The sequence below is a fragment of the Nannospalax galili genome, unplaced genomic scaffold, assembly GCF_000622305.1.
Source record: "Nannospalax galili isolate Female #2095 unplaced genomic scaffold, S.galili_v1.0 scaffold445, whole genome shotgun sequence".
NCBI classification, from domain to species: domain Eukaryota; kingdom Metazoa; phylum Chordata; class Mammalia; order Rodentia; family Spalacidae; genus Nannospalax; species Nannospalax galili.
Window position 1 is genome coordinate 1,645,012 of NW_008354184.1, and position 24,612 is coordinate 1,669,623.

The 24,612-nt window shown below is 48.0% G+C and overlaps 1 protein-coding gene across 6 annotated transcripts in view; it reads left to right on the top strand.

Moving 5' to 3' along the window:
- Positions 1-4,152: 4,152 nt before the first annotated feature.
- The window catches only part of Pla2g6 (phospholipase A2 group VI), a 51,892-nt gene continuing 31,432 nt past the window's right edge, over positions 4,153-24,612 (top strand). The window contains exons 1-2 of one of the 6 annotated variants that reach the window (XM_029555100.1): positions 4,153-4,428; positions 17,708-17,956. In XM_029555100.1, the coding sequence (XP_029410960.1) occupies positions 17,748-17,956 (209 nt within the window). In that variant the 5' untranslated portion in view covers positions 4,153-4,428; positions 17,708-17,747. Of the gene's footprint in view, positions 4,429-4,496; positions 4,567-10,924; positions 11,127-17,707; positions 17,957-24,612 lie in introns of those variants that run through there. The other 5 variants (XM_008851270.3, XM_029555098.1, XM_017802766.2 and 2 more) reach the window with 5 other exon arrangements.

Genomic DNA, 24,612 nt, shown 5'->3' on the forward strand with positions numbered 1-24,612 from the left:
CAACTTGCACAAAGACTTTAGCTAAACACAATGCCTTTCACTGCCGTGTGGTGCTTATTGCCTGGCTTTCCTGGCCAGGATGTCACCATCAAGGCCCCAGCTTTGTTTATTTTATTCACTGCAGTTTCATCAGCGCCAAGAACATTGCCTGGCACGTAATGAGTATTATAGTTTGGGGACAGAAAGACAAGACAGGTCCTGCTTCTGCTGTCCTTGGCAAACAACTCTGGAATCCATTTCCTCAGTTTTCTGTCTAGTTCTCAGTGTTGTTATGAGGATAGAAACAGTAAGAAGTATACACACTGTTAATATGATAGTTTCATTCTGCCTACTTCCTTGAGGGAGAGGACTTGGTCCACTTTGACCCTCTGGACTTCTGGGCAGCAGACCTCCTGCTCTGTGGTGTTCACAGCTGCAGGATTGAACACTGACCTTAGGGAAAGGGGTTTTTTTTGTTGTTGTTGTTAGATTTATTTTATGGCTGAGCATGGTGGCACAAACCTTTAATCCTAGCACTTCAGAGGCACAGGCAGGTGGATCTCTGTGAGTTGGAGGCCAGACTGATCTACACAGCAAGTTCCAAGCCAGTCAGGACTACACAGTGAGACCTTGTCAAAGAAAGAAAAAGAGAAAGAGAGATGACAGAGAGGAGGGGAGGGGAGTGGGGAAGTGAAGGGAAAAGGAGCGGAGGGAATAAAGAGAGAAAGAGAGAGGTTTTTTTTTTTTTAATTTATTTATTTTGAGACTAGGTCTCCCTATAGCCCCAGCTTGCCTGGAACCTGCTAGGTAGACCAGGTTGACCTCAGTCTTACAGAGACTCACCTGCCCCTGTCTCCCAAGTGCTGAGATTAAAGGTGTGTACCACCATGCCTGGCTAAAGATTTATTTATATTTTACATATATGAAAGTTTTGCCTGCATCTATGTTAAGTGTACCAAGTGTATGCAATACCTGCACAGGCTAGAAGAGTGTGTTGGTTCCCCTGGAACTGGAGTTAGAGAGAGTTGCCAGTTGTCACATGGGTGCTGAGAACTGAATCCAGGTCCTCTGCAAGAGCAGCCATGCTTTTAACCACTAAGCCATCTCTCCAACCCAAGATTTATTTCATATTTGTGTGTGCATCTGTGAGTGGGTATGTGTGTGCCCTCCGCCGTGTGTGTATGTGTGTGTGTGTGTGTCTGTGTGTCTGTGTCTGTGTGTATACTGAGGCCAGAAAGAGGGCATTGGATTCCCTGCAACTGGAGCAACAGGTGGTTGTGAGCCTCTGGACATGGGTGCCGGAAACGGAACTCCAGACCTCTGGAAGAGCAGTGAGCACTCTTAGCTGCTGAGCCACCTCTCCAGCCCAGGAGACATTCCCTGACTTGTAGTGCTAACATTGCAGACTCAAGATGCAGCGCAAACACAACAGAATATGAAGCCTTGGGCTTCTTCACCCTTCTCTTTACAATGCTGCTCATTTAGCACTTCCAATGATCCTCTGTGTTCCCTTCTTTCCTTCCTCCTTCCTTCCTTCCTTCCTTCCCTATTTAAGATTAAATTTTTTTGTGTATATGAGCGTTTTGCTTGTATACATGTGTATCTGCAAACATGTGAGCCTGGTGCCTGAAGAGGCCAGAAGAAAAGTGTCGGATCCACTGGACCTAGAGTTACAGATGGTTGTGAGTGGCCATGTGGGTGGTGGGAACTGAGCTTGAGTCTTCTACAAGAGTAACCCATGCTCTTAACCCCTGAGCCATCCATTGCTTGAGCCCCCAGTTTCCCTTTCTTGATGTATCTGTACATTAATCAGAAGGACCTAAGGAAAGGACTCAACCTCATCAGGCTTTGAGAGTCCAGTGTTTGAATTTTTTCACATACATCTTTGAGTGTTTCCAAGTCAACTGATTCAAGCTTGTTGCCCGTTTCCGTATTTCAGATTTGATTGTGTGTTGTGTTGTCAAACCTGCCTTGCAGACCCATCCTGAACACAGAGTGGGTGTTTGCTGAAGAATGGAGCTTACCCTGTTGACCTTGTTAGTAGTGGGTGGAATGCCTGGTCTTTTGCAACCTTCCTGATAACCATCGCCCTAACTTTATTTGTTTGGGGTGTGGAGCGCAGAATATTTTCATTGAGAAGCTCTTCATCCCTTTTTCTCAGACCCAATCTGAAACTCTTGAGCAAACTTTAAATCTTAGTTTAAGTGAACAGTTTCTACCTCTATAAAATGAGATTAACTATAACCCACTGGTGATGGTAGTGAAATCACTGTTATTAGCAAATCGCTGTACAATTATTATTTACTGTGGTTGGGTTTATTAACTTGTATGGATTCTTACATTTATATTTTTATTTATGTAATTTTATGAGTATGAGTGTTTTGCCCCTGTGTCAATGCCCGGGGAGGCTAGAAAAGGACGCTGGATCCCCTGGAACTGGGGTTAAGGACAGTTGTTAGCCACCATGTGGGTACTGGGAACCAAACCTGGGTCCCCTGTAAGAGCAGCCAATGCTCTTAACCACTGAGCCATCTCTCCAGCCCCTCATTTATGTTTTTGAGACAGGATCTTGCTATGTAGCCCAGGCTGACCTTCAGTTTGTGATCTTGCTTCTTTACCTCTCAAGTGCAGGGGCAAGCCACTCACTGCATGTGGTAACCTGTGTAGTTCTTTTTTTTATTTATTATTTTTATTTATTTATTTTTTTATGTGTATGCATGTATTGCCTGCATCCCGTGCAATGCCCGTGGAGGTCAGAAGAGACTGTCGGATCCCCTGGGACTGGAGTTATGGACAGTGTTAGCTGCCATGTGGGTGCTGGGATTCGAATGTGGGACTTCTGCAAGAACAACCAGTGTTCTTAACTGCTGAGCCATCTCTCCAGCCCCTGTGTAGGTTCTTGACTAAACCTCACTGGGTGGGTTGATGAACTAGAAGGGTACTGGCTTCTACACATTCCACTTGGACAGACAGCAGTCTGGGCAATCTAGGCCTAGGGTTCGAGAATCATCATAGAAAGTAAAGGTCCAGTCAAATCTGGTGGGCTAAAGAGGGGAAGGGCCCTGATTAGTCAGAAGCAAATGAATGGTTCACCCTAGTTCCCTGACTTCTCTCTAGCATACCACCATGTCAGCACTATTTATCCTGCCATTTATTGAAATCCTATTTTACACAGTCATAGGGCTGAATTTTCTCAGCGTCTACTGCCCACCTGGAGGTGTGACTGCTCCCATTTCTCAGTCTCACAGAGGTTATTTGACCAAATTCCTACTAAAAGTGCCATTTCTAGATATTTATTCATCTTTGAGACAAGAGTCTTAGGCAGACCTCAACTTCAAACTGTGTAGCTGAGGATGATCTTGAACTCCTGATTCTCCTGACTTCAGGTCGGTGATTACAGGTGTGCATCACCATGCCAAACATTTCCTGACATCTTGAGGTACGGTTGCCAGGCAACAACTGAATTTTCATCACTATGCTGTTTTACTTAATATTAAATTTTTGTTTCCGGGCTGTATAGATGGGTAAAGTGCTTGGAGAATAATCCTGAGGGCCCGACTTCAATTTCCAGCATCCTTGTAAAAACCTGGGCACGTGTTTTATTTAAATCTCAGGGCCAGGAAAAGAGAGTCAGGAGGCTCCTTGGGGCTCATTGGCCAGCCAGCCTAGCCGAACAGATGAGATCCAAATTAAGAGACCCTGTCTCAAGGTAGAGAGCGATGGAGGAAGACACGCAACACAGACCTCTAGCTTCCGCATGCATGTGCACAGGCAGGCACACATAGGAAATGAAATTTTGTTTAGTAATAATTCAGCTTAACTCGATGTCCCATATATTTTATTTGCAACCTAGCTTGGGAGTACCCAGCAAAATCAATGCCTGTTCCTCCCTGTCAAGCTCTGTGCTTTCTTGACTTTTTATCTTAATGTGAGGTCATAAATCCGCGCAGACTCAAGGCCGCCAGCCCTTCCTTGGAGGTCAGAGCGAGCGAGGAGAGCCTCCTGCCCCTCCTCTACATGTCTGCCAATCGGTCCTCACGAGGACCTTCCGCCCGAAACAAAGATGACCGCAAGCCGCCACCCAGGATTGGCTCCTGTCGGTAGCCCGACCTCTCTCGATAACAGAAGCCGCTTCCATTGGGCAGTTATAGAAGACGGCCGAGCCTCGCCCTCCGCCTGACCACGCGCGCCAGGTTCACGCTTGGGGGCGGGGCCACAGCTGCAACGGGCTCCTGCGATTGGTGGAGAGTCGCGCCAAGGGCAGTCACGTGGCCCGGGGCGCGTCTGTTTGCGGAAGTAGGAGGGCGGAGAAGTGCTGAGTAAGCCGAGGTGAGTGACGGCGCGGCGTGGGCGGGGCCCGGGGCCCTTCTCCACCTTCTCGGAGCTCCTAGACTCGGATGTCTGTGCCCGGACTCTCCTTCGGATCCTCCTGGTGTCTCCAATTTTGAGGCATGTCCTCCATTGACTCTTGTCTGGCCCCCCCCCGAGCCCCCCCAGCTTTGGTCCTTTGTCCTTCTCGGAGCTCCTAGACTCGGATGTCTGTGCCCGGACTCTCCTTCGGATCCTCCTGGTGTCTCCAATTTTGAGGCATGTCCTCCATTGACTCTTGTCTGGCCCCCCCCCCGAGCGCCCCCAGCTTTGGTCCTTTGTTCTCCTGGCGCCCCCAACTCCCATCCTGTGACCGCTCTTTCTCACCTCTAGGTCCCCCCCCCCAGCCTAGGGTCCCGCCTGTGTACCCCGGTCTTTTCCATGTCCCGCTTGGTATCCCTGACTTCTGGAATCAACCTGTCCTAACTCTCAGTACCCAGCTCCCACTCTGGACCAGTCAGCCATCCTCAGCTTCCTTTCTGTGCCCTTCTAACTGCTCCGGGTTTTCGGCGTCAGTGTGTTCCCGTCCGATCAGTGACCCCTCCACACCCCCAACCTGCTTCCTGCGTTCCTCGGTTTTCGTTACCCCTGTCCCATTTCTAACTCCCTGCCTCCCTGCTTATGTTCGCATGTGCCTCCTGATGTCATCTCCCACGGGGGTGCTTCCCCAGCCTTCCAGTCCCCATTACTGGGTTTACCTCCAGCTCCCACAGATGACCTGGAAGCTGGTGACAGGGAGCTTGTGACCCAAGTGATCATGTGACTGGGCCTGCGCTTGGGTGTAGGACCGGGAGGGCACAGGGCTTATGGATCTCTGCCCTTTTTTTTTTTTAATGGGTTACCCACATGACCCCAAACAAATACCATCCCTTCCTCTAAACCTCTGGATCTTTCCCTCACCTGCTCTCTTGCCAACCCAACAGGATGTCAGGCAGGTTTGGCTTGGCGTTGTTGAGACTCCACCCTTGGGCCCGTGTGGTGTTTTTATCACTGCCTCAGCCTTCATTTGTTCCTAAAGTTTGGAGGCCATTTTCTGATGTTCAGGTTTCAGTTTCTCATCTGTGCCAGGAAGGACTGTATTTCCTGCCCTCTTAAAGCTGCCATGAGGGTCAGTATTTGAGTGAGAAAATGTAGAAAGCAAAGCTTGGTGACCGGGGTGGGCCTATGCACGTGCCTGTGCCTGGCTTTGCTGTTGAGTCTTAGCAGAACAGAAAGGGAAAGGGATGGGCGGTAGGTGGGGAGAGAGCAGAGCAGAAGGTATATTTCCTTTCTTGATTGTTTTCAGTGTTTGTCAATCACCCTCATGAACCAGGCTCTTTTATGTAATGTTACCTATGCCATTTGTTCTACTGAACAAATATTGACTCCCCAGCGTTCCAGACCACCCCTGATATAGCCAGTGCCATCCCCATTTAATGTGAGGAAGAGATGCCAATGATTTGCCAGGGTCATATCCATGAGGTTGGAGCTTGATTTTCAGTGTAGGGGATCCCCGATTTCTAATGGATTGATTGGATTTTTCCACCAGACAATGGTGCAAAGAGGATACACATTTCATAGAAATTCTATTTTGAATTTGGATTTTTGTTTGTTTGATGTTTTGTTTTTTGAGACAGGGTCTCCCTATAGCCCCAGCTGACCTTGAACCTGCTATGTAGACCACACTGGTCTTGATCTCACAAAGACCTGCCTGCCTCTGCCTCCTGAGTGCTGGGATTAAAGGTGTACGCCACCATACTTGAATTTGGATCTTTTCCTGAGCTAGCTGTGTGGCTTGATCCTGTCCATCCTGGGCAGTGGCGAGGAACTATCCCAGGCAGCCATGCTATCTCAAGGGGAAATGGCAGGCACTGTTCAGTGTGCTGTGTTGCTGAGTTAGTGCTTGTAGGCAGGTACATTTAGTATTTTTCCTCCTTGGTACTTTTAAAATTTTTATTATTTTTTATTTTATGTAGGTTACTTTTCTTGTTAGATGTTAGTATGCTTAAAAGGGAATTTCCTACGTGCCTGGCAAATGAATGTCACCAAGATACAGTGAAAGGAGGTACTTAAATGCTATGTGTGCACACATGGGTGTGTACCTGCTCTTAAACGCTGTGTGTGTGCACGTGTATATAGGGCCTATGGGTGGGGTATGAGTAGATGGGGGGCTATGGGGAGTGGCATGTTGGAGCTTCACTTTGTAGTGGTAGGTTCCCTGGGAGAATGTGAGTTATGTGTACCAAGTGGATTGATAGGACTGGGCCTTAAAAAGTGCCACTTTTCTCTCTCTGTCTCTTTTTCTTGTTTGGGACAGGGTCTCCCTGTAGCCCCAGCTGGCCTAGTACACCAGGCTGGCTTTGATCTTACAGAGCGCCACCTGTCTCTGCCTCCCAAGTTCCCCAGTGCTGGGATTAAAGGTGAGTGCCACCATGCCCGGCTCATTTCTCTCTTATCCAGCCCCATTTTCTGGTCTCATCCAGTCTCGTAGCTTTAGGCTTCATCTCTACTGTAACAGCCAAGAAGCTTTTTGTTTATTTTTAGTGCTCAGAATGGAACCCAGGGCCACATCCATGTTAAGCCAGTGCTCTACCACTGAACAATTCTGGCCCAGCAGTGTCTCTAGTCCACATCTTTCAGATATAAAGTTTAAGTGTTGAGCTCCTGATATTTGTCCTCTCCATCTCCTACTTGGTCCTGTGCCAAAACCTGCCACTGTCTTTCTCATCTTAGGAAATGGCATTTATATTGTTTTAGTTACTAGGCCAAAGTATAAGGTCTCTTTTCCCCTTCCCCACACCCAGCCAGAGTTATCTGTTAAGATGTAGCTCTTTGTTCTGAGGCCTGTAGTGACTTCTCTCACTGCACATGCCTGGCCCAGTTACTTCTCTGATCCCTGGTTAGAGCTCACTGGGCACACGCTAGCCTCAGGCCCATTGCGCTTCCTCTTGTGTCTAGAAAGCACTCCGCCTAGATGTCCATACTTTTGCCCTCTCTTACTTCTGATATTTTCCTAAGGTCAGGCTCTTGGCGAGGACTCTCTGGTCAGTATAGCTAAAATCTCATCCCCTGCAGTACTTTATCTTCCTTTTCTGGTTTGTTTGTCGCCTCAGCTCATCAGCATCTGAAAAGCTGTGTGGTTTTTTTGTTTTGTTTTGTTTTGTTTTTGCCTTTTTATCTTTATTATTTGTAGTCCTTTCTAAAATAGAAGCTCTAGGAAGGCAGGGATTGTGTCTGTTTTCCCCTCTTCCCTCAGCAGTTAGAATAGTGCCCACCACAGTAGGCCCTTGACAAATACAAGTGAATCATAGAACAGGCAGCAACTCCAAGAGCTCCTGGGTCATCCCTGTCTTGCACCGTTAGGACCCCCAGCAACCTTCTGGGGAAGCTTGCTCCCATGTTTTAGATGGAGGCTTTAAAGCCCAAGAGACTGCAAGTCAGGCCTCAGCAACCCACTCCTCAGGAAGGCAGTGGGGACAGTGCTGCTGCTCTGCGTCTGGCTCGTTGGCTCACATCCTGGCTGCTCCCTGGCCTGCTTGTGCTTCAGTTTCCCCTAGTAATGTGGGGAGAACTGTCTGGTGTTGGGCTGTTTGGAGCACTGGGTATGGTCACTCACTTTGGCCATGGGATGTCTGTTTCTGTGGGGAGGCTGGAGGCCGCTGTGCTGACAGAAGGTGACAGAAGCAGGCCTGTCCCATTCCTCAGGAAGGCGTTTAGAGGGAGCTGCAGTCACAGGGAACATTTGGAAGGACATTTTGTGAGGAGGCTGCCTCGATGCAGAGGTTTGGGTGGGAGACAGACATAGCATGTCCTTTGACCTCTCCGTTCATCCCATTTTCCCTGGGCTGACTGACCTACTGTGTATCAGGCCATCTGCCATGTGCTATTCAGGAGTCAGGAAGAAGGCAGAACTTAACCTGCAGGGGCCGAATGCTCCACTCTCTGTCTCTCACTTTCTTCCTGTGCCAAATGGGTGATGATATACTTTGCCTGCATCATGATAAACTCAGAGGCCACTAGCTGTGAGCTTCCTGAGTGAGACATGAGACAGCCTGTGTGTGTGTGTGTGTGTGTGTGTGTGTGTGTGTTTAGGGGGTGCTGGTGAGTGGTCAGGCACTCCTGGGCTGGATGTGTGGACATTAGAGCTGCAGGAAGGAAGTCCAGAGCAACTACAGGCCTGGTGCCTGGACCAGACCCCAGGTCTTCAGCCTGCTGTTGGGGTGGAGGGGACGAGAGAGATGTCAGCTGCTCAAGAGGGTGTTGCCCCAGTTGTTCCAGTCATGGGACATCCTGTGGGAAGTGGGGCTTGTTCTTTGTCTGGGTGTGCTCCTGGAAGCCTCCATGGCCATCCTCTGAGGTCTACGTTTGTCCTGTTGTCTGTTCCCCTCATGGACCCTTGGTCACCACGGTGGCTGTCTGGGTTAGGTGGAGGAAGTCCTGAAGCTAGAGAGCTTTCCTTGTAGGCTAGGATGGCACCCTGCTTGGTCTGTGAAACTGAGCTGCCCAGACCAGACACTGGAAGGGACCAGCCGTACTCAGTGCCACTCTGGAGGCCCAGCAGTGCTGGATAAAGTCTCCTGTTGGTGGGTGGGCAACTCTTGGAGGTTAGCAGGAGACTGGATTTACAGAGCCTTTCTTTGTGGGGAGAGGAGCCTGCTATTCAGGTAGGGGGAAGTCTGTCTTACCACCTACCTCAGGGATGTCATCCAGGGGATCACAGACATTCATTCATTTGTTCCCAATTCATTCAGCATTTATTAAACACCTGTCAGGTGTCAGGAAATAGCACAGCCTTAATTGGGAAGGAATAAATGCAGTGTTACTGTCCCCTGTTAGAGGCCATCTGGTTGTAGTGGTGCCAAGGAGAAGGACTGAGGGAAAAGAGGGCTTCTAGAGAGGTGATGCCCAGACTAGGTCTTGAAGGATAAGAAAGGAAGGATTCATTTAAACAAGCAGAGAGGGTGATGTAGGTGAGGGGACTGAAGGGCAGGCTGAGTGTGATGTGTCTGGGAGGTAGCGCTAGGCAGGCTGTGTGGTTGGCATGCAGACTGGGCCCCTCCTAGAGGTGCTGGCATGTGCACTGGAGTTTGGGTTTTCTATGAGGTGTTAGAGACCCATACAACAGGATCAGCAGGGAGGCGTGGTTGTCTGGTTACAGCCCACATGCTGGGTAGGCACAAAGGGGCCATATGGGTAGACTGCATGAGACCTGGCCCTCACCCGCTTCCATTCAGAAATGTCATGAGTGTCAGCTCTCAGGGAGGGGCCAGTTCAGTGCTCTGCCTTCAGAGGGACAGACGATGACTACGGCACAAGCGAGGAGGACATTCTGGGTCCTACAGGCTGAGGTTGATGGAGCACAGCTTCCACTCAGTGACTTCCACATGAAACTGTCCACAAATGAGGAGGGAAAACAAACAGCCTGTCTGCCTTGGCAGATAGTGACTTCCAAAGCATGGGAAAAGCTCTTGCCTGAGACCTGCCCAGGGATCTTTGGGGAGTTCATGGCTGAAGAAGAAACAGAGTCCCCTTGGCTGGCCAGTTCAGATGACAGCGCTCAACCATGGTAGCTGTGTAGGCCCCTATTCTCTGCCTTCCACAGGTGCCCTCTGCTGTGCATGCTGGGAGGACCTCTCCTCCCCACATTGGCTAGCTTCTGTCTTTCCTTTAGAGCTCAAGCCCTGTCCTCCAACAGTCTTTCCCCAGGGACTGGGCATTTAGAGCAGGGCCTAGGCCTGGCCCTCATGAAGCCAACCAACCTGTTCTACAGACTCTGCCAAGGTCCCTTTGCCTCTCATTATATAAGAGGTTTTTGTTTGTTTTTCATTTTGGGTAGACTTCAACATGTTCTCTGATTTGCTGTTTGAACTCTCAGTGGGAGGGCTCCCTAGATTTGATGTCCCTGAAGTGGGTCTACCAGCCCTTGGCCTTCCTGCTTTCAGTGTCTCCAGGACAGCCTCAGACCCCGTAGATAACTGTCTTCCCAAAGCAAGCAGGTGCCCTGGGCCTCTGACTAGGGGTGAGTGAGCAGAGACAAAGTGAGAGGCCACAGACTATAGCCTCACCCTGGGAGAGGCAGCTGGCACCTAGAGGTTGTCTAAAGTGGATAGTCAGTTGCTGCTGGCACTGTCACCGTGGAAGGTGTTGAACTTCTCCTTCCACTTGAGGTACATATGCCTGGAAGCAGGCAGCCTGTGTAGGATGACTGCAGCACTCCAGGCATATGAGTCCTGCAGGGAGCCAGCCCAGGCAGGGAGCAGGAGGGACAGTTGTCAGTAGGATAAAACAAATATAATGGCATGGGAAGGCCAAAGGTAGAGGCTGTGAGGAGTGGGACCAAGAGGAAGAAGGGAGTGAGGCCACCAGAGTAGAACCCTTGCAGGTCCTGGGTGGCAGCTCACTCCCCAGCCTGTGTCCTGCCCCTGTAGCTAAGCTGGAAGGACCCAGCTAGGCCCTGATGTAGTAGGAACGGGAACGGGAGGGAGGCACACTCTTGCCCTTTCCACTCCTGCACCCTTCCTGGTTGGCCATGCTGTGCTTATTCCAGGATGTGGGCCTTAGGTCTACAGAATTCATTTCTTCTCTTCCACCCAGTGAGAACAATGGCTGCTGCCTGTGTGTCACAGTGGGCCAGCGTCCCGGACCCTTCCCTCGGTTACATCATTGCATCACACCAGCCCTAGGAGGCTGGACAGAAGCCAGGCCTTCCCTCTTTGGGACCAGGCTGTCAACATGTGGGAGGCATTCCTACCAGAAGGTGCTTGGACAGGGACCTTTCTGTGAGACTGCTGGTCCTGCTGGTGAGTGGGTTAATCCAAGGGGCTTCCTGGTGCTCTGGAAGTCCTCCTCTATGCCCTGAGTGCTTCCTGTGTCTGGCCTGGCTTTTGGTAAGGCTGCCCGAGGCTGCTGTGGTTCTGAGCTGGGCCTGAGCCCACAGCCCCAGGGCTCAGCCTTCACACCTGCTTTCTTTAATAAAACTGATGTAGTCATTTTGTGTGCCATATGAGAAATTGAGAAAAGCAAATGTGTTATCCACACCTAGGAACTTCATCTTCAGGTATTCTGATAGCTTTTCTTTTACCTAGTATGCCTTTTAAAAAATTTAATTCATCTTTGTGTGTGTGTCTGTGTGTGTGTGTGATGTGCACGTGGGGGTACAAGTGCTGTACCATACATGTGGAGGTCAGGGGACCACTTTGTGGAGTTGGTCCTCCCCTTCTACGTTTATATGGCTTCCAAGGATTAAACTCAGGTCTCCAGGCTTGCACTGTAAATGCTTTTTATTCACTCACTCAGTCATTTTTTTCTTTTAAATCTGTGCAAAGTATTTACTCACTTAAATTTTAGGAAACTTGGTTGAGCCCTACTGTGTTGGGGTGAGTTCCTGGTGATGCGAGACCTTGGCTGCTGAGAAGGTCCCTCTTTGGGGCTAGCCTGTCTGGTTGCATTGCTTGCTCACTCCTCCACCTGTCAGCTGTGTGACCTTGGGCATGTCACTTCTCTGTTGCTTGCTTGCTCCTGTGTGAAGTGAAGATGACTGGGAGACTGGGTTTGTGGATGGAGTGATGAACATACATGAAGCTCCAAGAATGGGTCAGGGCCTAGGGAGGCATCCAGTATGTCAGTGTGGCAGTAGAACTTGCTGGGGAGATAGCTCAGTTGGTAAAGTGATTACCTCACAAGCATGAGGACCTGAGTTCAAATCCCCAGTACCACATAGAAAGCCAGGCATGGTGATGTGAGTTTGTAATCCCAGAGCTGGAGAGGTGGAGATAGGCAGATCCCTGGTGCTCGCTTATTAACCACCCTAGCCCAATCTGTAAACCACAGGACCCAGAGAAAGGGCCTTGTCTCAAAAACTAAGATAAGGTGAATATGGTGGTGCACACCCTTATTCCTGGCAGAGGCAGAGGCAGAGGCAGGCGAATCTCTGAGATTGAGGCCAGCCTGGTCTACATAGTGAGTTCCAAGACAGCTGGGGCTACAGGGTGACCCTGTCTCAAAATGACCTAAAGAAAAATAAAAAGGTAAATGGATTATAGAGGTGAGCCACAGCCACCATGCCCTGAGTGGGTGAGGCGGGGGGTCGGGGCAGTTGGCAGTAAGATGACTCTGTGTGAAGGTACGTGCTGCAAAGCCTGATAATGTGAGTTTAATCCCCAGGACCCCACAGGTTAGAAGGAAAAACGACCTCCTGCAAGTTGTCCTCTGATCTCCACTGTGGCACATGTGCACCCACACTCTTACATCATCCATACACAAAAATAAATAAATAAATAAATATTAAAATAAATAAATAAATAAATAAATAAATAATAAATGCAAAAAATGTTTTAAGTGTTAGGGATTGAACCCAGGTCCTTGTATATGTTAAGTACAGAGTCTACCACTGAGACATTCCCCAGCCTAGAGATGCGTTTAAAGCACAGAGCAAAGAGGGAGAACCTGACAGCTGGAGCCTGCAGACCATTTGAAGGAGGATGTGAGAGCTGAGCTTGGACTTGAATGCCCAGGACCTTTGCACTCAGAGGAGAGGATGCTGTGGTCCAGATAATTGTAGTACCATGGGCAGGTGTGAGAGTGTTCACCAGCATCACTTTCTGGACTGCTATGTGCTTTGAACTGGTCAGGGTTGGCAGTGGTTGGGACTGCAGCATACCTGGGTGTTCCATTTTATTTTAATGTTTTTTATTTATTTATTTATTTTTGTCTTTTTGAGACAGGTTCTCCCTGTAGCTCCAGCTGCCTGGAACTCACTCTGTAGACCAGGCTGGCCTCGAACTCACAGAGATCTGCCTGCCTCTGCCTCCCAAGTGTTGGGATTAAAGGCGTGCATCACCACACCTGGCTATTTTAATGTTTTTAAAAACTCTTTTTTAAAATTTATTTTTATGTGAATGAGTGTTTTGCCTGCATGTAAGTACATCTTTGCATGCAGTGCCCACAGAGGCCAGAAGAGGATGTTGGATCCCCTAGAACGATCCCCTAGAACTGGAGTTAGGGATGGTTGTTAGCATCATGTAGGTGCTGGGAACCGAGCCCATGTTCTGAAAGAGCAGCCAGTGTTCTTAACCACTGAGACATCTCTCCAGCCCCTTCATTTTATTTTATTAATTAATTAATTAATTTATTTATTTTTGTTGTTGCTTTCTTTATTATGTAAACATGATATTCGACATGCAGAGTAAAAATGCCAAGCAAATTAACATGCCCATCATCTCACATAGTAACACCCCCTTCTTTACATTTATTTATTATTATTTTGTGTTGTTTTGAGACAGGATCTCCCAGTCATCTCAGCTAGCCTAGAACTTACCTTGTAGACCAGGCTGGCTTTGATTGCACAGAAATCTACCTGCCTCTGCCTTCCACTTGCTGGGATTAAAGGTATGTGCTACCACACCTGGCTATTTATTATTTTTAAAAACATTTTATTATTATTTTTATGAGTATATTGCCTGCATGTATGTGAGTGCACCCATGTCGTGCAATGCTGTGGAGGTCAGAAGAGGGCTTTGGATTCCCCTGGAACTGGAGTTAAGGACGGTTTGTAGCCACCATGTGGGTGGTGGGAATCGAACCCGGGTCCTCTGTAGGAGCAGTCAGTGCTCTTAACCGCTGAGCCATCTCTCCAGCCCCTATTAGTTTTATTTTAAGTGCGTGTATGTAAGCATACCATGTGCATGCAGTGCCCATGGACGCCAGAAGAAGACATCAGATCCCCTGGAACTGGAGTTATGAATGGTTGTTAGCTACTGCTAGGTGCTGGGACCTAGCAGTAAGTACTGTTAGCCACTGAGCCATCTCTCCAGCCCTTATGTTTATTTATTTATTTACTTACTGTGTGTGGGTGCGCATGTGCTGTGGCCCACTTACAGAGACAATCCTCTTCATCCACTATTTGGGTTCCAGGTTTGAACTCAGGCCATCAGGCTTGGCAGCAAGCACTTTCCCCACTGAACCATCTCACCAGACCATAACCCCTTTTTTAATGTGTGTGGCAAGAGCCTCTAAACTTTACTTTTTTTTTCTTTTTCTTTTTTTAAGCAAAAAACCCGGACTACAGGGCTGTGGATGTAGCTCAGTTGGCAGAGTTCTTGCCCTGTGTGCAGGAGGCCATGGATTCAATTCCCAGCACTACAAAGGAGTACAAATTTAAAAACCCTGACACAGTATAGCCCTCAGGTTGCATATGAGATCTCCAGACCTGTTCATCCTCCACACTGTTTTGTGACCTTTGATTCATGTCTCCCTACTTCCTATGTGACTGTCCCTGTGTTGAAGGAGACCGAGGCTCTCATTCTTCTCACAACTTACTACTGACCATAGAAGGAAGGTCGTTCCAAGCTCCAGAATGTTGTCAGAGCTCTGCAGTTGTGTATTCTGAGCCTCAGTTTCCTTATCTGTAAAAGGGGGGGATCAAATAAAGATAGGCAACATTTATTGAGTTGTACTGCCTGCCAGGTGCTACTGTTAGGCACTGTGGTCACACAGCTGGTAGGCAGTGAGACTGGACTTTACCTGCTGTGGCTGAGATCTACTCTGAACCCAACACACTGGCTTTATATAGTTTTGTGAGAGTTAAAATGAAGCAATCACAGAAAGTGCTCAGCTCAGGGCTCACCCAAAGTAGGTGGTTAGCAAACGTGTTCTGCTGTAATTGTAGTCTCTAGCCACAGGGATATGCTGCAAGACCCCCATTGGATGCCTGGGACTGAGCACAGGACCACAGGCTACATTGAGCTTTTTATGACTTCTCTTGGGCATGTCCAAGTTGTCAAGCCTTGCTGTTTTTCAGCCTTGAGGTATTTGTGTTTAAGACAGGGTTTCTTGAGGCTGGAGAGATGGCTCAGTGGTTAAGAGCATTGACTGCTCTTGCAGAGGACCTGGGTTCGAATCCCAGCACTCACATGGTAGCTAACAACTATTCATAACTCCAGTTCCAGGGGATCCAAGGCCCTCTTCTGACTTCGGTGGGCATTGCATGACTTGGGTGCACTTACCTACATGTAGGCAATACACACATACACATAAAATAAATAAAATATTTTTTTAAAAAAAGACAGGGTTTCTTGCCAGTTATGGTGACTTATGCTTTTAATCCCAGCACTCTCAGCAGAGGCAGGCGGATCTCTGTGAGTTCAAGGCCAGCCCAATCTATGTAGTGCATTCCAGGCCAGCTGGGGCTACAGGGAGACCCTGTCTCAAAAAGATAAAAAACAAAAACAAAAAAAGACAGGGTCTCTTGTAACTCAAACTCACCATGTAACCAAGGATGACCTTGAACTCCACCTCTGGAGTAGTGCTTGGATTACAGACATACACCACCATTCCCAATTTGTATAGTGCTAGTGATTATGAACCCAGGGCTTCATGCATGCTAAGCAAGCATTGTATCAACAGGGCTACATTGCTCAACCCTTGAGGCTATTATTAAGTGACAGAGAATCACTTGAACACAAATACAGCAGTACCATGACAATCTGATAATGAAGAAGGCTAGTAGGTGACTGACAGGTAGATGGTGTATACTGTGTGGATACTCTGGGAAAATGAATATATATGCACCCAGGTGAGAGACAGCAGGATGGTTTGAGATTTCACTAGGCTATTCATAGTATAGACTTTACAACTTATGAATTATTTCTAGTATTCTTCATGAATGTTTTTAGACTACAGTTGTTAAAACCGGAAGGTGAAACCTTGGAGGTGGTATCATGACTGACCCCTGCAGTTTGTATTATTATGTTTTTAAATTTTATGTGTATGAGTGTTCTGCCTGCAAGTAAGTGCATTTGTGTGTGCAATGCCCACGGAGGTCAGAAAAGGGCATCAGATCCCCTGGAACTGGAGTTTCAGACAGTTGTTAGTCGCCATGTGCTGAGAACTGAACCCAGGTCCTCAGCAAGAGCAGCCATTGCTCTTAACACAGCCATCTGGAGCCACCTGCTTTGTGTTTAGCTCACTCTGTAGGCCTCTTGTTTTTGTCTCTCTCCCATTGCCAAGACCAGTCCTCTTTTCCTACTTTGGGCCAGGGCCACACAAGTCTGAGAACTGGTGTCTGCTCTGTTGCCATCCTCCCTCAGGCTGTCCATAGTGTTGACTCAAGAATAGGGTGGCCTCTGGGAGGCCATCACTAGGATGGTGGCAGTGCCTTTAGAAGGCAGTGAACTTTCTGGGAACCCAGGAAATAACAGATGCCTAACAGATGCCCTGTGGGATGATGTAAGTGGCCTGTATGTTTAAGTAACATACAGATTGGTGGGAGAAGCCACATTACACGGGCTGGGGGTGTAGCATACTGCAAGAGTGCTTGCCTGGCACATGTGGAACCCTTGGTTCCATCCCCAGCACACACACATATGGACGGACACACACACACACACACATATGAAAAAAAATATCTAATTCTGTCACCGAAACTGGGAGACAGTTTCCATAGCAGAAACTCTGACTTCATCTGTAGCAAAAATTCCTCCCCCTGGGGCTGAGGAGAAAGCTCAGTCACTCAAGTGTGAGGACCTCAGTTCCATCCCTAGCACCCACGTAAAGAAAGATGAGCTTAGTGATACAGTCTTGGAATCTGCTGGGGAGGCAGACAGGAGGATCTCTGGGGCTCACTGTCTAGCCTACTTGGTGAGTTCCAGGTCAGTGAGGGGCCCTGTCTCCACAAACAAGACAGACGGCCCCTGAGGGAAGGTACCTGAAGTTGACCCTGGTTCCCACAGCACATGTAGACTCGAACACACATCTGCACTCACACGAGCCACCCACAAACACACACTTGGCATTTCTGAGCCTCCCTGTTCACTTTAATTTCCAAGGGCAGGTTTCTATGACCTCTTTCAGAGCTCTGGGAAACCGTTGACAGCAGGACGCCAAGGAGTGAGTCAGACGCTCCCTACTCCCTTACTGCAGAGCTGTAAGATATGGTCTGGTTCCCTGATGGTGTGTCATAGAGAGGGGCCCCTGGCTTGGTTGTGGACTTGGAATGCCCTGTGCCAAGCTCTGTGATGTCTGGAACGCCATCCCTGTAACTTGTGTGGTCAAAAGCTGTTTACTTGGGCCTAGCTGCAGACGGGTATTCACACTCACTGTCTCTACTGTCCGTACAAGTCCTCACAGTAGTGGGGAAACCGAGCCTCTGTCAGGGACACTGGTCAGGGAACAAATACCTAGGCACTCTGGCCTGGCCTGACCTCTCTAGAACCTTCCATCAGACATCTGTTACTCAGTGCTGTCTTTTCCTCCCTTTCAGGTTCCTGCTGGCTCAAAATCAAGGGACAGTGCTGGTGGGGATGACAGAGTGCCTGTACAGGATGCTGGTGAGGTGGGCATGGGAGACTGTACCCAACTGACCAGACACCCAATTTTCTTCCAGAGCAAGGGGCAGGCTGGATCCCCTACCTGCCCCTCAGAGGATGCAGTTCTTTGGCCGCTTGGTCAACACCCTTAGTAGCGTCACCAACTTGTTCTCAAACCCATTCCGGGTGAAGGAGGTGTCTGTAGCTGACTATGCCTCAAGTGAACATGTTCGGGAGGAAGGGCAGCTGGTCCTGTTCCAGAATATTCCAAATCGTACCTGGGACTGCATTCTGGTCAACCCTAGAAACCCACAGAGTGGCTTCCGGTGAGTGATGGTCAGTGCGACATGTGCCTCTCCTTCCATCTTCTCAGCCCTCAGCCTTCAGGGACTGTGTAGACATGGCTTCTTTGGAGCTCTGTCTGAAGGCTCTGTTGGTGGACGGGAGAACTGGGTCATTTCCTGAGGCTTCACCTCTGCAGTTGGAGGGTAGGAGGAAGGATGGGGCGGTTGTGAAGGGCCCGCTGGGGTAACCTTTAGCCCTGGGTCTTCAGAGGTATGACTGTTCTCAAAGGGACCAGAATTTGGATAACAGGTATGTAAAGCCTAGCTCCAAAGAGATTCCTTGGGGCTAGACAGGATGACAGGGCAGGGCAAAGTAGGAAAGGGGAGACTTTATATAACCAAGTCTCCAAGTATAGGAGGAGCTGGTCTGACTGGTGTTAAGGTGGGTTCATACTGATATCTCTTTCTGCTTGTTCATGTGTCTGACTGTCCCATCATCTACCTGTTCACACACACTGAGCACTGAGTGACTCAGGAGTCTGGGTCCAATCCATTTTTCCCTGTGAGATGACACATGTGGTCTGTGTGTTTAAGGAACTGGTGGGAGAAGCCCCAAGTACACAGGCCTGCTAACCCCCTACAAGAAGCAGCCTTCTGGCAGGGGTAGAGCTCAGGTAACTATGGGGATGCAGGAAGCAGTCCCTTGCTGGTGGCTGGCCAAGCCTCCAGAGCTTCTCTGGAAAAGTGAGGAGGAGTTTGTTCCCAGGACCCAGGAGCCAAGGTTGTTCCCAGCCTGCAGAAGCAAGGAGGGCTAATGCTGCAGGTGACAGATCCTTCTGACCAGATCCATGGCTTAGTTGTGAAGTGATTCTGAGAGAACAGCTGGGGTCTGATTGAGGAGCCTCAGGAAGTGGCAAGCTGGGGGTGAGGGGTCTACCACTTTCCTAGTTTGTTTCTTCATTGCTGTGACAAAACACTCTGACCACTACCAACTTGGGGAGGAAAGAGTTTATTCAGCTTACATCTCCCAGGTCATAGTTCATCAGGGAACCCAAGGTAGGAACTCAAGGCAGGAACCTGGAAGCAGGAGCTGGAGCACAGGCCATGGAGGAACGCTGCTTACTGGCTTGCTCCCCTAGCCTGTGCTCAGCCTGCTTTCTTATGCAACACAGGCGCACCTGCCCATGGATGGCACCACCCACAGTGGGCTGGGCCCTCCCACATCACTCATCAAGAAGATGTCCACAGACATGGCCACAGGCCGGTCCAATAGAGGTAATCCCCCAATTGAGGCTCCCTCAACCCAGGTGTGTCAAGTTGACACTAAAGCTATCCAGCACAACCATCAAGAGAACAAGGCCAGCTGGCCATGGCCAGTTGGGAAAATTCAGAACCTGGTTCTACAGGAAACTAAGACACCCACAGTAGACACTTGGGTTGAGAGTAGAGCTTAGAGGCTGCCCTAGACACCAGCCTTAACAGCAGCGCCAGTCCTGATCCAGAGTATAGAGGCCTGAGCTAATTCTGGATGGGATTGGCCCTAGACAGGGCAGGCAAGCTGTGCCTATAGCTGCAGGCCTACACCTGGCCAAGAGGTAAGCCTGCTGTGTGGAGGACACTTGTGCCTGCCCTGAGGATGCCTCCCTTCTTTGTGTGAGAAATCAAGGCCTGTCTATTGGAAAAGGCCCCCTGCAGGGGTCACAGTGATCTTGGTAAACTTGACCCCCCATCTTAGGCAGACTCATCTTTCCACCCTGTGGGTCCTTGGAATTGAACTCAGGTCATCAGGTGTGGTGGCAAGTATCCTATCCGCTGAACCATCTTGCCAGCCTTGTTTTTTTTCTAAAAACAGGGTCTCAGACTGTAAACCAGGCTGGTCTGAAACTTACTATGAAGCCCACACTGGCCTCAGAAACTCACAGCAAACCCCTGCTTCAACCTTCTGAGTGCTAGGATTCTATGCATGTGCTGCCACACCCAGCCTTGGGTTTTTTTGTTTGGTTTTTTGTTTGTTTTGGTTTTTATAAGGACATGGACTCAGAGGATATAGTGAATCAGTGGAACTTTTTAAAAAAATAAGTTTTGGAAAATTTGCAGACATTAATTCTTCAAATAAGACTTCCAGGTATTCTTTTCTGACCTGGTCTGGCCCTCCGTTTATGTATTAGACCATCTCATGGTACAGTTTATGCCTCCTGTCTATTCTGCTTATATTTTCCATCCTGTGTCTCTCCACACTTTATTCTGCTTGTCCTTTTCTGATGTTTCTTCCCTTTCACTAATAGTCCCTTCAACTCTGTCTAGTCTGCTATTATACCTAGCTATAGAGTCTCTCTAGCACTTACTGCCTGATGCTCTCTTCAGTACACATCTTCATTTGTGAGGCTTTTCTAAAAAGCTCCTTCATGGAGCTGGAGAGATGGCTTAGCAGTTAAGAGCACTGGCTGCTCTTGCAGAGGCCTTGGATTCAGTTCCCAACACCCACATGGCAGCTAATAACCATCTTTAACTCCAGTTCGAGGGATCTGACGCCCTCTTCTGACCTCCAGGGGCATTGCACAACACGGGTGCACTTATATATGTGTAGATAAAACACTCATAAAATAAAAATAATTTTGGGCTGGAGAGATGACTCAGTGGTTAAGAGCACTGACTGCTCTTGCAGAGGACCTGGGTTCGATTCCAAGCACCCACATGGCAGCTACAAACCATCCTTGACTCCAGTTCTAGGGGACTCTAAAGCCCTCTTCTGACCTCGGTCGGCGGCATTGGACGACACGGGTACACTTACATACATGCAGGCAATACATTCATACACATAACATAAAAATAATAAAAAAATTTTTTTAAAAGAAAATAAACAAAATAAATTTTAAAAAAGTTAAAAAGCTCCTTCATGTTGCTGCTCTTCCCTTAAGAGCAGACGCTCCAGAAGAGCAAGGAATTCACCCTTGTTTGTTCCTCTTTACTCTCTGTTTAGAATGGTGTTCAGTATAGCACATGCTCTGGATGTGTTTGATGAGTGATTGCACTCTCTTTGGGAACATGGCCAGCTCTCTGGGCCAGCCCCCTCTGGGTACTGCCTATACTAGAGCTGGCTGGATTCTGAGCTTGTACAGATACGAGACAGAAGCTGGAGTTAGAGACCCCTAGTCAGCTTGAAGGAGCCACCCTGACCTTAATTGTCATGGCCGTTTAACTGCTGTCACCTTGCTTTCTCTGTCCTCAAAGTAGTGCAGTTAGTCTGACGTTTCAGATGGGGCCCAGAGAGGGGCCCATCACAACAACTTGGAACAGAACTGGGACTCAAACCCAACTCTTTTTAAATGAACAGAATTTTTTTCTGATTAGAAAAATAATATATATGTTTATTACCAAATGGAAAAATAATATATATGCTTATTACAGAAATTTAGAAATTACAGGAATTTAAATGATTTGTCATGCTGCCATGCACACATTTTGACACATTTCTTTGTGACCCTTTTTTATTTTTTTATTTTTAGTTATTTATTTAATAACCACATACTTAAAAGAAGTATTTCATTAAAACAGCATTGTTGAGCCAGGCGTGGTGGAGCACGCCTTTAATCCCAGCACTTGGTAGGCGGAGGCAGGCGGATCTCTAAGTTCAAGGCTAGCCTGGTCTACATAGTGAGTTGGTCTACATAGTGAGTTCCAGGGGAGCTGGGGGCTACAGGAAGACCCTGTCTCAAAAAGACAAAAAAACAAAAACAAAAACAAACCAAAACCAAAACCAACCACTCAGGGTTGTAGCTCTGACATCTGTTCTGCAAGGGCATCTGCTGCTGCTTATGTTAGGCATCCCTGGGCTATTAGAGGCCCCTCAGGATGGAACCCCAGTGTGGACACAGAAGCCAACAGTTAGCATTGACACAGCACTGTCAAGCTGATGGATTACATCAGTGTCACTTCATCTTCCTTAGCACCCTCTGAGGTAGATACTGTATTGTTGGAGAGGGAAAAAGGGACCGAGGGGCAGGTGCCTCTGGGTCCTGAGTGCTGAGAGCCGCTGAGCAGTGGAGCTAGGATCTCAGGCTGGTCTCTGACTCTCCATCCAGCCCTGCATGCCATCCCTCAGGCCATGCAGAGTAGAGGTGGGTAGGAGGACAGGCCTCCTCCTTCTACTGTGTAGAAGGGTTCTGAGCTCCATAGTGGCTCAGGGGTGAGTGACTTGCTCCTTTGGGGTTTCTGGCCTTTGACCATCTGTGCTGGGCTCTACCTTGGGCATCTGGCAGATCCGAACCCCAGTTTTCACTTGATTGCTTGCTGCTGGTGACCCCTGGAGAGACTCTTGACCTGTCTGGGCCCCAGCTTAACACTGTTCTTTCAGGCATTGTTGGGGTGGGAATTAGGGTAGAGATATTATGGGGGTAACAAAGCTCAGGAACAGACTGGGCCCTACACATGGAAAGTATTTCTATTTCTCATCCTTAGTACCTGAGTATGGCTATAAAGTCATCAGGTAGATTGCAGTGGTAATGTTTATCATCTCTACTATTTAACATGAAGTAAAATTTTATGCTTCCTCCTCAAATATAAGTCTTTTTTTTTTAATTTGTTGATTTTTCTGTGTGTATGTCATACAGAACATCCCACACAATCTTAGTCATCTATATACCCATTTCCCAAATGGCACCCTCTCATAGCCTCCCCACCCCCCACTGGAGCCCATATACTCTGTAATCCCTGTTACTGTCCTCTGTGTTGTCAACACCCCCAGCCATTCTCCAGTGCTTGTCTGTCTGCTGAATCTAGTCAGCCTGGCTAGAGATCCTTGTTTTAGGAAGATCAGCTGTTCCTCATCTAGCAGCAATCAGTTGTCAATATTCCTTTAGATAAGATTAGGGTCTGCTGTTCATTTTCCCAGTTCTATGCTGGGTTTCTGTCTGGGAGTCTCTTGAGCCACCTTGGCCAATAACTCAAAGGAAGGTATCACCTGTCTGGCATTGTTTCTTGTTATGTAGCCTTTAGCTATACATATGGACTCTTAAAAATTATATTGACCCCATTAATCTTTGGTTATACTTTCCTTTTGGGAGTTTAAAACACTATAGTTGGCCCAGATAAAACAATTTATTTTTACTCTTAAGGTCATTTGAGGATCTGTTAACCCAGCATGGATCCCGACCCCCGGGATCTGCAACGGGGTACCTGGATTGGGGAATGGGGATTTGGATGGGGCAAACCCCTGTGTCCCGAACCCGCGGGATCAGCAACGGGGTACCTGGATTGGGGAGTGGGGATTTGGATGGGGCAAGAGACAAGACAGCATTCCAATCAAGTCTCATTTATTACAGCACAAGCATGAGGTTAAATAGAGAATGAGAACAAAGGAGTACAGATTGAGAGTAATCATATCAGCTAGACCGCAGGGGCCCAGATGTACTCTAAGGGAGGAATCTACTGATTAATGGAAAACAGGGCAGTTTACTGGACAAGAGTACAAGGCCGTGGGCCAAGGCTGCGGGCCAAGGTCGTGGGCTCCGTCCCGTGCCCGCGGGAGGAGAGTGGGCAGAATGGAAAGTTACCAGCTTAGGTCTGTTCAGCAATTTTGAGAAATGGCTGAGCCTCAGGCTCCCAACACCCCTGCTCCTTTTACCAGTTCCATCTATGTGAAGATAAGTCAAAGGTCCTCCTGCCTTCTCTTCCTAGCCTTCCCCAGATTGTATAATTTATCCCTCCCCAAATCTAGGAGGCCATGTGTGATTAGGGTCAAATTACATACAGTTGGCTGGGAAGAGTGGCTGGATATTCTGGTGAGGGTCCAATGACCTGCTTGACTTTCCTTTAATGAATGAGCACAACCGACAACAAGTCCATTTGGGATGATCAGGCTCAGCTGAAGTCATGATGATGGTAGTTATTTCCTGCAGAAGGGACTGCTGTATAGCATCATATTAAAAGGACCTGGAATTTAAAAGGATTTGGTGCTAGGATCCACATATGAGGGAGAACATACGTCCTTTGTTTTTCTGAGTCTGTGTTACTTCATTTGGTATAACAGTTCTAGATCCATCCATTTACCTGCAAATTTAATTATTTCATCCTTCTTTACTGCTGAATAGAACTACATTGTGTAAATATACCACCTTTTGGTTAACCACTGGTCAATTGAGGACACTTAGGTTGCTTCCATCTCTTAGCTATTGTAAAAATAGCAGGAACAAACATGGTTGTACAAGTGTCCCTACAATAGGGTGAGTCCTTTGAGACTCATGCCAAGGAGTGGTATAACTGGGTAATATGGTAGGTTCATTTTTAATTTTTTAAGAGTTCTCCCCACTGTTTTCCATAGGGGTTGCATGAATTTTCAATCCCACCAGGAGTGAATGCGCATTCCCCTTTCTCCACATCCTCACCAGCATTTGGTATCATTTGTTCTCTTGCTCCCAGCCAGTCTGGTTGGGGAAAGGTGATACCTTAGGGTGGTTTGACTTTGCATTTCCCTAATTACTAATGATGTTGAACACTTTCTGAGATGTTTCTTAGCCATCTTTTTTCTTTCTTTGAGAACTTTCTGTTGAGATCTTTAGCTCATCTTTTAATTGGATCATTTGGTTTCTCACTTCTTTGTTTTTTGAGTTTTCTGTACATTCTGGATGTTAAACCTCTGTCAGATTTGTCAGTGGTGAAGATTTTTCCCAATTCTGTTGGTTTTCTCTTCATTTTTTTGA